Genomic DNA, 12,997 nt, shown 5'->3' on the forward strand with positions numbered 1-12,997 from the left:
AAGCAAACCTGTCAGTGCTCGTGTGTTTTACTCCCCAGCTTCTTACATGTCCCAGTTGCGATAAGTAACGTGACACACGGCAATTACGTGTTTGCCCACAGAGCACGTATCTCGGTCATGGGTTTCTTGAATACGTGAAAATTGTGGTATGGGATGTGCGAGTAGAACTGAAAAGAGTTTTTTCCTCAACAAAGAACATCCACCCTGTTAAGTAAAGCTCCAGGCGAGTGAATTTAAACGTGCTTTATTACTCGTATTATGACACACCGGTACACAAGGCAGCGCTCCGGTCACCAGCTCACAACATGGACAGAGCAACTCTCAACATATCTGTCAACTAGGCTCAACTGTCATAGGACAAGCCATCTGACGAAACATATGCAAATCAGGTAAGCCGCGCGGCAGGGACGGGGGTACACAGGGGACAAATGCGAGATAGGTAAACTGATAGGAAAGACTGTCAACGTAACACATCTCATTCCCTAGGAAGAAGGAAAAAAACACGAACTGGAGTAAAACACAAAGTCCTTGTACTTCATGAACCTGACCACCAGACGTTCAGTCAACCGTGCGACTGGTTTCTTCCTCGTTGTAGTCATTCGTGTAAAGTCCCACATCGGCCCTCTCATAGTTCTCTGTTACCGATTCACTGGTGTTGTCCCTGTCGACAGGGTCCTTACCATCCAGAATGGCTTCCACCCAGTCCTGACCTTTGTCCAATGTTTGCGATTTAATTCTGCACAAAAGGTCAGACGGGTCCTCAGATCCCCTAAACTTGTGCTTCTCCATAGACTCAATTTGCATCCCTTTCGCTACCCAATCCACTTCTGGGTGTGGAAGATGTAGGTGTTCTAGTGTCCCTTCACTCCCGTTCTCTGACTCCTCATAGTACAACCATTCATAGTAGTCCTTCATGTTGTTGTGCACGAGACTCCTCTTCCTCGCACATCCTTCTTCACGCTGGTCTGTATCACTCGCTAGATAATCCTCTTCCTTAGGATTGCACACAGTACTGGGGCCACCGGTGATGCCACTGTCCCTAAGATCTATTTCATCCGTAAAAACTTCCCCTAGGCCCTTTCCTTCCTTCTACATGGACGATTGAATTGTTCAGAAAGAGTCGGCAGAGTCCTCTTTACTGCTGTACGCGTATTCTCTCCTGGACCTATTGTGCATTTCGCTCATCAAAAATAACCTATGGGTGTAGACGTTGTAAGTGTTCTAGTGTCTCTTCACTCTCATTCTCTGACTCCACAAGATATAGCCTGTCAAAGTAATCCACCTTGTTGTTGCACTGTAGCTCCTCCAGACACAAGTCCTCTTCTTTCCCCTTGAGTTGTGCTGATATACATTGTCCCTTTTCAACCAGTTCACTCTCCTCCACTTTTACTCCTTCACCTTTCCTGATCTCGCCTTCTTTACTTTCGTGTTTGTCATCATTTTTTTCCTTGTAAGTACCTAGTTTTATTTTGTCGTTTTCCACAGTTGCTTCACCTGTTCTTCCATCTCTACTTGCAGATTTTTTCCATCCATCATTGTCCTTGGCTTGTGAAGTCCTCTTGCTCAACAACACAGAACGGTTATATTGTTTTCTCCATTTTTGAACCAACCAATCCACTTGTTGAGAATAGTTGGGATTTAGTGTTATTCCTAATTTACTCTGCTCTTTCCATCCCAGTACCAAAATCCCTTTTTTCGAAATGTATACTACTCCAGGTACTTCTCCCTTGGAAACTCAATTCCATCTCTCTACATCCAACCAGGTCAATGATTTCACCTGTGTATGTTTTGAGGGTTAAATTAGCTTCCATTAACTCTTCTCCTAGTTTTCTTGCCAATTTACTTTTCCACACATTCTCGTTTACAATTGTGCAATCTGACCTAGAATCAGCGACCATGTCAAAGTCCACCCCACCCATGGTGATGACACACTCAGGTTTTTTTTCATACTCTTCTTCCTTGTCATTGGTATCTCCTTCTGTTATGATGAGCACACATAGGTTGTATTCTGACTCGTCCGAAGATTCTGATTCTTCTTCCTCGCTCACTTCCACATAATTCATTTTCCCCTTAACTTTCCTGTAGCACACCTTCTGAGAATGACCTATCAGTCCACATTGGGTACATTTACTGTTCCTTGCTGGACATTCCGAATTATCTGCCAAGTGTTTTTTGCTTCCACATCTGAAACATTTCAGATCTTTGTATTTTCTAGTTTCACTTTTTGTATCATTATCTTCCTCCTTCACATTTTTCCTTATTAAGTGCTTTTTCCTACTTCCGCTTATTTTAGCTACTATTCCTGTTTCTTCCTTTTTATTCTCGTCCTCTTTTATGACTGCTTTTGCACAACAACGCGTTAGTACTTTCTTCTTTACTATTTCAATTACTTCCTTGTGTGGTTTCTCTCCTTTAGCCCATAATGCGTCCTGTATGTCGGGATTAGCCGCACACATTACATTTTGGTCTCTTATCAAGTCATCATGCATGTTCTAGAATTTGCATGTCAGTGCCAAATTTTTTAAGGCGGAAACAGTCTTCTATACCTTCTTCCTTCCCTTGTTTACGCCTAGAAAATATATATCTGTTAACTGCTTCACACACAGTTGGCTTGTAATAATTGTCCAAATCTTCCATGGCATGATTAAACACATCTCCTTCATTTACGCCACGTGTTTTTTTTTCAATGTTGTTGTACACCCTCAGGCCACCTGCCCCTAAACAGTGTAACAGTATCTTTTTCTTTTCCTCAGGTGGTAAGGCTTCTTCTGGTTTGTCAAAAGTTGTTATGTAATTATTGAAGAACTCTCTCCATTCTTCCCATTTAATTTCCGGTTCCCCTTTACCATTTAAGAATGATTGTGGGGGTGGTAGATTGTATAAGTTGCCTGTTGCCATTTTGAAATAGGAGTGATCTTTCCTTGAATGGACCACTTAAAATCTTGTTCTTATTTTATTTTAACCTTATACAGTCCTTCTTTTATTTTTTCCAATGAAGTTTCTCATTTAATTTTGTTTAAAGTATTCTTACATGTATTTTCTCCACACATGTGCTGTTATTTCTGTTTTTATTCATAAAGAACTGCGCGGTGCTGTCAATGCTTCACTTCAGTTTCACCTCACGCTATTATTTTCCTCACTCATGTAACTGGCTCGGTGACTTCCTCACTCAAAATGGCCCCCAGACGTCAGTTACGTCATCACGTTTACTCCGGATTCGCGCTGGAGATCTGAGGCGAGTTTTTCCTCACACGCTTGACGCGTCTCCTCAATCAGTTTCACTCACAGTTGCAGGGTATTAACTGTGTTCCCTCACCAATCACTTTTCCTCACCCAGCATTCGCGGCTCACCTCCTTTCAGATTTCGCCGAGGTCAACTCTTTAGCTTTAGGTCTTCCTCTGTTTTTTTAATTTGTTTCCTTTGAACACCCAAAGTTCAATCATCAATCTAAAGATCCGGTGACAGCGCTTATTCTCTGCTCATAAATTGTTCGTGCATGTCCATACCCTTCTCCCGATGCCTCGCGCTGCCTTCTTCAGTTTCACTTAATTCTCCAGTCGTAGATTCTTTGGTGTGTCGTTCCGTCCTCGTCGCCAAAATTGTTAAGTAAAGCTCCAGGCGAGTGAATTTCAACGTGCTTTATTACTCTTATTATGACATAACAAGGCAGCGTTCCGGTCACCAGCTCACAACATGGACAGAGCAACTCTAAACATAACTGTCAACTAGGCTCAACTGCCATAGGACAAGCCATCTGATGAAACGTATGCAAATCAGGTAAGTTGCGCCGCAGGGATGGGGGTACACAGGGGACAATGCGCGATAGGAAAACGTAACACACCCCCACCCCAAACCCCCAAAAAAAGAACATGCACTGTCTGTCTCACTTACACTTCCCGGTCATGGGCATGTTATTCCATAGAGCTATTTTTTTACAGACCAGGCTGGCAACCCCTTGCACCCAGCAGGTGTCTTGGCCAGAGACTATTAACCCCATGGCTGCTAGGCGTTTTCCCGTCCTGCGCTGGGTTTTATTGTTTTACATTATTTTATGACGAGCTGGCCTTGTCATCCGCGCACGGCAGGTAAGCGCCATGACGAGCCCAGCTCGTCATTAGCCTCGAAGGGGTTAATATGCGTTTCGGGAAGTTTCTTGGGTTTAGCATCTCTTTCGGTGGTCGCTGTTTACCTTTGCAGGCCTCTGGCATGCCATGCGCCTCTTAGGCAGTGCACTGTGTTCCATTTCAGTGGGATTGAACCTTACCCAGCCCTGCTAGATTCTCTCAGACCCTTTGTTCTACCCTTTTTTAGCTAAGTTGTAACTGGGGGTCAAACTTCAGTTGTAAGGTCAGCAAGGTACTCCATAAGATTGTGCTTCGGATGAGGTCTTATATATCCAGGCATCGTCACGTCACCATTGACACGTAAAATAACAGAAGATGTTGTAGCACCCAGGAAAACGTGCTCCATGGCTAAAAACTAATTAGGTCCAACATACGACTCTTATTGGCTTTGTCAATGTTTGTTCTCTCTCAATTTCTTTCCGTCTTTTTCTTCCGGGAAACCTCCAAAGTCTGCGTGCGTAGCTTGCACCCTCCGCAACTCGTACCCCCTCACACAGCTCGTTCATGCACCTGCACTCCCGAGACGGAAGATACCATCTACTGAGGGCGGGGTGGGTAGGAGTGTTGCTCTCCTAGTTTTCCTTCAGCCTGTGTGTTTTTTGAACATCGGCTTTAACATAGGGGATTAGCACTTGTTACCGAAGGATGTTTCACCCTCCACTCCCTTCGGCGAATGTTTCACCCTGTTACTCAGTACACTCACCCCCCGCTGCAGGATGGTACGCTCCAAGCATCCCGGCGCTGGCTATAAATGACCCGGGAGGCGCGCGCGCGCGGCAGCTGCAGTGTAGGGGGCGAAGCGTGTGCAGTCTTTGAGGGTTGAGAAGACCACGAAGGTAGGTACACTGGGTAGCGTAGAGGGGCAACCTCGTCGGTGTGTGTGAGAAAGGGGCGAGAGACCGGCATGGGTGCTGTCATATATTTGAGGTTGGTCCCTTGTAGGTGCTATATATAATGAAGGAGTATTTCACTTGGTAGAAGCGGGCATAGTAAGGGGTTAAGAGAGGGATCCGTTTGAGAGTGCTTGGTGGGTGGGCTGTTTTTTTGTAGAGCAGAGGTATGAGCTGTACGTTTTAGAGCGAGGTAGATAAATTAATGTACTGTATACTTGAGAGGTGTGCATGAAGGGGTTGTAAAAATCACGAGGGGAAGATAGTGTTACATTTGTGAGGAAAGTACTGTCTGGATCGATTGCATGGGTTGCAGAAGGGACACGTGTTGGAGGGCACTGTGCGAATGTGGCACAATAGCGGGATAGCAGTGCACTGTCTGTGCATCTTGGAAAGGCGATGTGCGTGGGGTTGAGTCCGTGTAACAGTAGCTTGGGGGATTAGTGCGAGTGTAGCATAGGTGCTTCTAAAGGTTTAGCTGGTTTGTAACGGCACAGAATTAATTGGCGTAGGGCTTTGGTTATTGATGTAGAGTGAGTTGCTTAGTGAGGGTTGATGTAGGTTCGAAATGAAGCGCGTGAGACGCTTCTGCGAGTAATAAAAAGTTCGTCTCCATTGCTATTGTTTTTGATAAGGGAAATGCTTGCTAGACTTCCAACCAGGGACATTATGAAGTGTAAATGAGTGCAGCAGTTTGCATTAAAGGCGTATGAAGGGTGAATAGTAGAAGTGATTAGTGTTGGGTTGAAATAGTAATTTAGTTGTGCCATGGCTGTTGAACGTGCAGTGACCAAGCATTGGTCAACAGGAGCAGTTTTTCTTTGTTTTATATTTTTTACCTATCTTGATAAACCGCTACATACGACTCGTTACCTCCTCAGCAAATGGATCTCAGTGGCCTACCTCGATGCAATGCACTGTGGCTTGTTTCACTCGCTGAGTGTAGCCCACTTCCTCAGATAGCGTGTTGGACTGTGCGGCCGAAGAACCACAAACTGAGCTCCAGGATGTTGTTAATTCTAGTCTGTTGTACGTGAAGCTGGCACTCAAATCGTAGAGCTTGCGAACAAAAAAAGTGCACTCTGGCTCTGAGCACCCTACTCGGAAGGGGCATGGAGCATTCGAAATTCGTTTTGAATGAGATCTGGTGAGCCCTCCTCTGGGTGACACCCATGGAGGCCTGCACTTGTCTGATAATACATTATCTTTGCCGTGGTAGGAGTGACGCCGGCCTCTCCCAGAGCAGAGGTGGACAGCGACCACCGCACCCGCCTGTAAACTGCTGAAGTCCACTGGTTCATTGTGAACTACCTTCAGCTCCCAGAACGCCTGTCCTGAAAGAGCTGAAGCCAGTGGGAGCCCTATCTCACTCATCCGTGGGATTGGTCTTACACAGGTCGTAGTCTCATCTCTTGCCCCTAGAGTTTACTGGTTACTGTGTGTTACCCAGTTTTGAATGCCATCTGGTAGTTGAAACTTGAATCTATTTTAGAACGATTTTATACTATTTAGTGTGGCAAAGCTTTCCATCCGGTGTAGACCTATTACATTTTAGAGTGTTGAAGCACATAAACAGGTCACCTGACCAAGTTGAGGCATCTATACGTGGTCAGTCTTGTTTCAACCCAAAAATGAATCTTCAAGTGGAAGATTTGCAGAGGAGGTTATTAAGCCACTATAAAACAAAGACTCTGGCCGCCTTTGCCACAAGGTGTTCATATGCCCATGATGCAGTTGAAACCCTCCTGTAGTAACTGGTTGTTGGACGTTCACTCTTAACGATTATTTTCTTTATAAGTCTCACTGTCCTGGGGGAAGGTGCAAATTCAATCTGTTTTGCTCCCATTGTGAAAATAAAACTGCATGGAAAATGTGCCTTTATATGGTTGGCTTTTAAGGTTTATTTTACGGTTATTGTCTTCAGAAGGAGGAATTATATGCCGATGTTCCGTTGTCTTTTGTGCAGGTTTCTCTTGATGTGTAGAAAGTCCAAAACATGGTAACCGATAGGCACGTGACCTAATCTGTTCACCTGTTTTTTTTTTTCTTTTGGTGTTTAATACTTGTTGCGTTGAATTGAAGAGGTGCTCGGTTTTTCATCCAGGTACGCAGCTCTTTACTGCCTTTTAAGGTGTGCATGTTCCTTACCAATAATAAACGTACTTCATATCTCTTATTACCTCAACACTTGTCCTTCATTTCCTTCTCTGACTGTTTTTAGTGTGGACCTAGAGACAGTTTCTACCGCTCTCGGCAATTTGTTGTCCAAAAATTATGCTCAACTTCTTTCAGGCTAGTTTACTAGTGTTTTATAGGTAATTGTGTGAAGAATTGGCCAGGAATCTTGGAGAGTGATGGGTATGTCTCAAGAAAATTACTGTGCATGGTCAGTGAGTGCAGGTCAGTCGTGATGGACTGATTTTTACATTTCCATTCGGACCTGTGGAAAAGCACTGGACCTGGCCAATGGGGTGTCTCGTTCTAGGAGGTGGTTTACATATTTTGTTTTTGTGCCCAGGCTAACTGATGATGGAAACTGAGGTCTGAACAGGGTTTACTCCTTTAAGGTGCCTCAGAGGAAGCACACATCGAGGACTGGTTCCTTCTCAAAGTGGGTGGCAAAGCACAATTTCCAGTTGGGTTCCGGCCTGCATGTCTATGCAGAGTCTGCAGGTAGTTGAGGGCTTCACTTCTAATCCGCAGGGGATCGTGGGAATGCGTGACTATAAGCCGGAGCAGGTGACTGAGGCCCGGTGGGCTCAGAAGCAATGCTGCTCATGTGAAGGAGATTTCGGGTGAAAGCGACCTGGCAGACAGCTTCCGATCTGTGCACACCACTTCAAGGGATAATAATATAAGAGTTAAAGTCTGTGGAGGGCTGTGATGTGTAAGCAAACTTTAAAAGTAGGAAATCGGTCTGGAGCACAAAGGAGCCACCCGCTTGGTATTAGATATGGCGCTGCTTTAGAAGGCTTAGCCATTCCTTTGGTTTGGAAATCAGAGGTGTCTGTCCTGGAAAGCAAAACATTGCAAGATGCTTGATCTGGAGAATTACAGAAATTACTTTTTAAATTTCATACTCAAACATTTCTGGGTCCACCAGTGTCGCCCAAGTCCAAGCTAAAGCCACCAGGGGCCAGAATTTGGGTAGGTAGAAAAGTACCATTAATTGATGGTGGAGTTGACCCTAGATAGCTCAGTTTAATTTTCGAGTGCATGCATTTTATGTTTTAGTCGTCAATGCATCAGCTCCTTCTGACCAGGCTTTATGTTCCAGATGCAGCAGGGACACCATGCACAGAGTACTGCAGCATTGAGGTGCACTTTCACCTATCCTAGCTGCACCCTTGTGAATTGGGGGCTGCGGTTGCATTGTCAAGAGTTGGTGTCTCGGCAGTGATACTTTTGCTTGGGGGAAGGCTATGCACAAGACTCAGTGGATTGCAGTAATAGTGTAGGCTGTGTGCCAGCACTCTGTGCCCTCCTAACCAGACTATGAAGAGTATGCGAGTGACACATCTGCGTGGCCACTGAATGACTTCTTGTATGCGAGTGACACATCTGCGTGGCCACTGAATGACTTCTTGGACACTCAACCTTGAAAGAGTTGCTAACCCCCTCCGGGGGGGGGGGGTCTGTCTCGTCTTTTTTTTTTTCTAACAGAAAATGGCATCTGGCAACGCCCGCATCGGAAAGCCGGCTCCGGAATTCCAAGCCACGGCACTGGTGAACAGCGAGTTTAAGGATATCAAATTGTCTGATTACAGAGGTACTTGGAATGGAAGGTCCAATTTTGGTTTGCATGTTTTAGGAATTCGCCATAATACAAATGGATCTGCATAGTGTTCTTCTAGCCTCACTCCCGGTTGGGTCAATTAAAACGGGCTTTAAAAAAAGAAATAAACCCTTTTACCTTTTCCTTGCAAACGCAGCCTTTTAGTTCCAAAATACCACAAATTACCAGTATACCGGCAAATATCTCATTGTAACAGTTTTGGTGTATGAAGGGGGTGCCCTGACCTGTGATCTAAAAGTTGCCTGGGCAACTGTGCTTTAGGTCCGCGCCCACTATTTTTTTAACCTGTTGGTTATGCACATCCGCAGTAGGCGTTAAACCACTGAGCAGGATTGTGCTTCTAGCAGAAAGCAGCATATTATAACAAACTGTAATGCACACTATCGTTTTGGCTGTCTTTTTGTTGGGATTAGATTGTGTAGATTTGCAGACTTATGAGATTGCAGCACAGTACTGGGTGCTCAAGTTAGTGATGGCCTGCTTTAAGGGTGCCTAGAAATTAACCCAATATGTAGTCACTGAAGTGTTCTGAGATGAATTCAGTACGCACTGTGTATTTGTAGAGACCAAGCATACTTTAATGCGAATCACTGTCTCCGCTGTGCAGCAGCTCCTGTAGCTCTGTCTTTATATCTACGACAATTGCGCCCGGACTCCCTGCACTCCTTAGGGCGTGGCCACAAGATGTTCTTCACCCATCGCCCTTTGGCTTCAGGTCCTGCATGCTACTGGACTTACATATCCTGGCGTCAATACCTTGCATGCTATATACATGGCTCCAAGACTGGTTGGGATGTTTTGGGCTTCGAGGTTAATGTAGATCAGTAGTTCTGCTGTCATTTCACTTGTCTTTACTTTTCAGGAAAGTATGTGGTTTTCTTCTTCTATCCCCTCGACTTCACATTCGTCTGCCCCACCGAGATCACAGCCTTCAGTGACCGCGCAGAGGAATTTCGCAAGATAAACTGCGAGATCATTGGTGCCTCAGTTGACTCTCATTTCACCCATCTTGCATGGTAGGTGCAGGTTCCTTTTCAGTTAGTCGTGGTGCTATCACTCTTTTGCCTTTTTCATCTTGAATGTATGCTTTTGGTGTTTATAGGGGTGCATGCAGGGTGGTGCTTCTGCCTATATATCGTGTGCTCCCACGTGTTTAGATGGCTTTGCCTGGGAAACCTATATCAGTGAATGCTTTATGCATGCAGTTTGATGCCTTGAACACCTGCCTTTTACCCCCATATTGTATGTAAAGAGCTAAATGTCTCCAGCATATGGGTGTGCCTATCTAGGAGTAGTAAACATTAGTTCTGATAGAGACTTCTAACCATAGATTACTCACTTTGGACTACTCCTCAGGCATCTGAATGAATCTGTAAGATATTAAGCAGTACCTCTACGCGATGGTAGGTAGCATCAGTGGACTTTGCATCGGAAGTGATGTCACGTTGCACATATAAGTGGCGCCCCGGCATGGTGACATACTTTTCTTTCTTCCTGCACCAACGGCGCGGACCCAGAGAGCTCCCACTGTCATTTGTTTACCATATTTTTCGACTTTTGAGCTGTACCTTCAGTTTGCTAGGTTCATGTCTCCCAATAAACCCATGTTTTTCAAACCCAGGGCCGGTCCTAGGATTCATGGGGCCCCGGGCAGGATAGGAACATGTGAGGCCCCCTCTAATTTGCATAAGATGTAGTATCACAGCAAGTGACATCATAAGAAGTGTCCACTGACTAATCATTTTCTGGCACTGTTGAAGTAGCTTTGCAAGCTTCCTCTCTAATGTGTACATCACTGAGATGGCTACAAATACAATTAATAGCCCTAATAAAATAAGTGCACATTTTTTAAAGCTCTATAATGTGGAAATGCAACACGTCTAACGGGTTTAAAAGCTAGGCCTCTATCTCTCCAAAACCGATGTTTCCAGATTAGTGCATGAATGACATTCTAAGACAGACTGTCCCATAGCTATATAGTGGAACTTCAGGTGACTCCCTGACACTCCAGTTGCACCAATGAAGTTCAAGATTAAGGCATTTGGTTTTAGCAGGCATGGACATAAAGGGATCCATGCTGGTTCGGGTGAGCGACCTGAAAATGCTCCAGTAAACAGAAAGCACAAATAAGAGGATGAGATGACACAGATAACATACACAGGTTGGGTGGCATGAGCACCAAAAGCTAGACCATTCCCATAAACTGAATGCCTAAACCTGGCAACTACTCTCTAACTTCATTTTTAGGAGATGAAAAGAGCAGGACTAACTTAAAGATATAAAGATGAGATGGCTAAATAGGGACAAGAATGTGTATCCAGGGAAATAAACTGGCAAAAGCTACAGTGGGATCCAGTCACTAAACAGACAAGTAGTAAATTAAAGCAACAAAAGAAGAGGTATTTATTTTAGCAGACTCAATACAGATTTCCCTTACAAGGAAATAAAATCTAGCAATGTGGAATAGGTTGGGGAGGCTGTGTTTGACTTTCAAAATAAATCTCCCAGAATCCCTGAGCTTTGCATTTTTAAAGATTTGAAGTCACATATCCGTAATAGCTGAGAAGACACTTGCCAAATTGCGATTGGTCCAGACACATGTCGCTTGACTCAAATTTAGCCTAAGAAGTAACAACCAAATTGCACTTACTCTCAGGTAAATGCACTGGATCTTGGTTAAAGTGACAATTGAATGCAATACCCTTTAAAGACCATGTCTATTATCCATACATTACTCTAGTCATGCCCCAGGCTATCTAATCAAACACTTTTGGTCCTTCCAATCGCCAATACTATATTTGCCTTCCTAAAACTACTGGCCACCCACTCACCTAGGCTCAGTGACTGGCTAATGGCTCCATGTGTGATGATGTACTCTATGGAAATGAGCCACTCGCTCCTCAGTCAGCTCCCCTCTGCAGCCCCCTTTTACTGTAAACTGCCACTTATTCTCACCTACAAAGCAAGGCTAATTTAAAGTGTACTGCTGAAAAGCAGCAATTTACCAAGCCTCACATCGCTCCATCTTGTGCTGCCCAGGCCTTCCCATTGTCATTCTGCACTTGACAGTGATCAGGCTATCTTTGGGAGCATGACCAGACTGACCATGTGCAGCAGCCTGGTAAATGTATTTTAATACTCTTTGGGACAGGATAACTGGTGTTCTAGTGGCTCTAGTTTCTTGGACAGTTATTGACAAATGATAAACTTTAAAACACGTTGGAGCAGATACCTAATATACCTTCAAATTACTTTTACAATATATTTGGGCGGCTTCTTCCCCTTTCCTCAGGTTTGTTTTGTTGAATTACACCAAATTGAGCAGATAAAGCAAATTTCTTTAGTTATTGTTTTATGGAAAGAGATGAATGAAAATACCACTCCAAGAGGGTAACCTTTCGCTAAGGAATTTCCAAGGAAAAGGTACAGGCTATACTAATGTATTGAAAGGCCAGTTTTACAGATTTTCCCAGAAGATTTAGGATGACCGTAGCTCAAGACTGAGACATTTTGAATCCTGTGCAGCCAGAAAAGAGAAGGATCTACCTCCACTATGTTTCCTCCTAATTTTAGGATGGCACAGGAGCATGCTGTTACAGAGCGTAGGATTCTGGAATAAACGGAAGGACTAATATAGTGCTGAAGAATGAGCAGGCCCTTTTATGCAGTGCACAATGGAAAATTGATAGATCATTTGGTTGCGGTAATCAGCAGAAAGAGTATCTAGAGCAGCCTCAGATTAGGATCCTATCAGTGTTCTTAATGATCTGAAGGGTACCAAATGCATAAGGTGGGAAGTTCAAGACAGGGAACACTTTCATTATCTGGTTGTGAGAAGATAGTTGACTGTACAACAGTCTTTTTTTTTTTATTTATTTATTTTTTTTAAACCTTTATTGTGCATCAAATCAGAACAAATACGGGCCTACAACCTTCCGGCCGGCCACGGCAACTGTTGAGCATCAATGCAACTGTACGGCGACATCGTAATATCTGGTTATAGGCAAGCAATAATTGGGTTACACTGTAAGTACCATATTACCATGTCTCAGGATCAGTGAAGGTTAATTTCAAGGTTTTCATCGCAACAATTAAGATCAGGTCGTACTACTCCGCACTAATACCAGCAAGAAAAAGAAAACTAGGTCCGTGTAGGTGGGACTCGACAATAGACCCCCGTTGCAAT

At 44.2% G+C, this 12,997-nt stretch overlaps 1 protein-coding gene across 1 annotated transcript in view; it reads left to right on the forward strand.

Annotated features, from left to right (window-relative positions):
• Nucleotides 1–4,870: 4,870 nt before the first annotated feature.
• The window catches only part of LOC147748187 (peroxiredoxin-2-like), a 69,781-nt gene continuing 61,654 nt past the window's right edge, over nucleotides 4,871–12,997 (forward strand). The window contains exons 1-3 of the mRNA XM_086959103.1: nucleotides 4,871–4,961; nucleotides 8,679–8,784; nucleotides 9,674–9,827. Coding sequence (XP_086815229.1) covers nucleotides 8,682–8,784; nucleotides 9,674–9,827 — 257 coding nt within the window. The 5' untranslated portion in view covers nucleotides 4,871–4,961; nucleotides 8,679–8,681. The remainder of the gene's footprint in view (nucleotides 4,962–8,678; nucleotides 8,785–9,673; nucleotides 9,828–12,997) is intronic.

Source organism: Lissotriton vulgaris, chromosome 1_1 (assembly GCF_964263255.1).
Source record: "Lissotriton vulgaris chromosome 1_1, aLisVul1.2, whole genome shotgun sequence".
Taxonomy (NCBI): Eukaryota; Metazoa; Chordata; class Amphibia; order Caudata; family Salamandridae; genus Lissotriton; species Lissotriton vulgaris.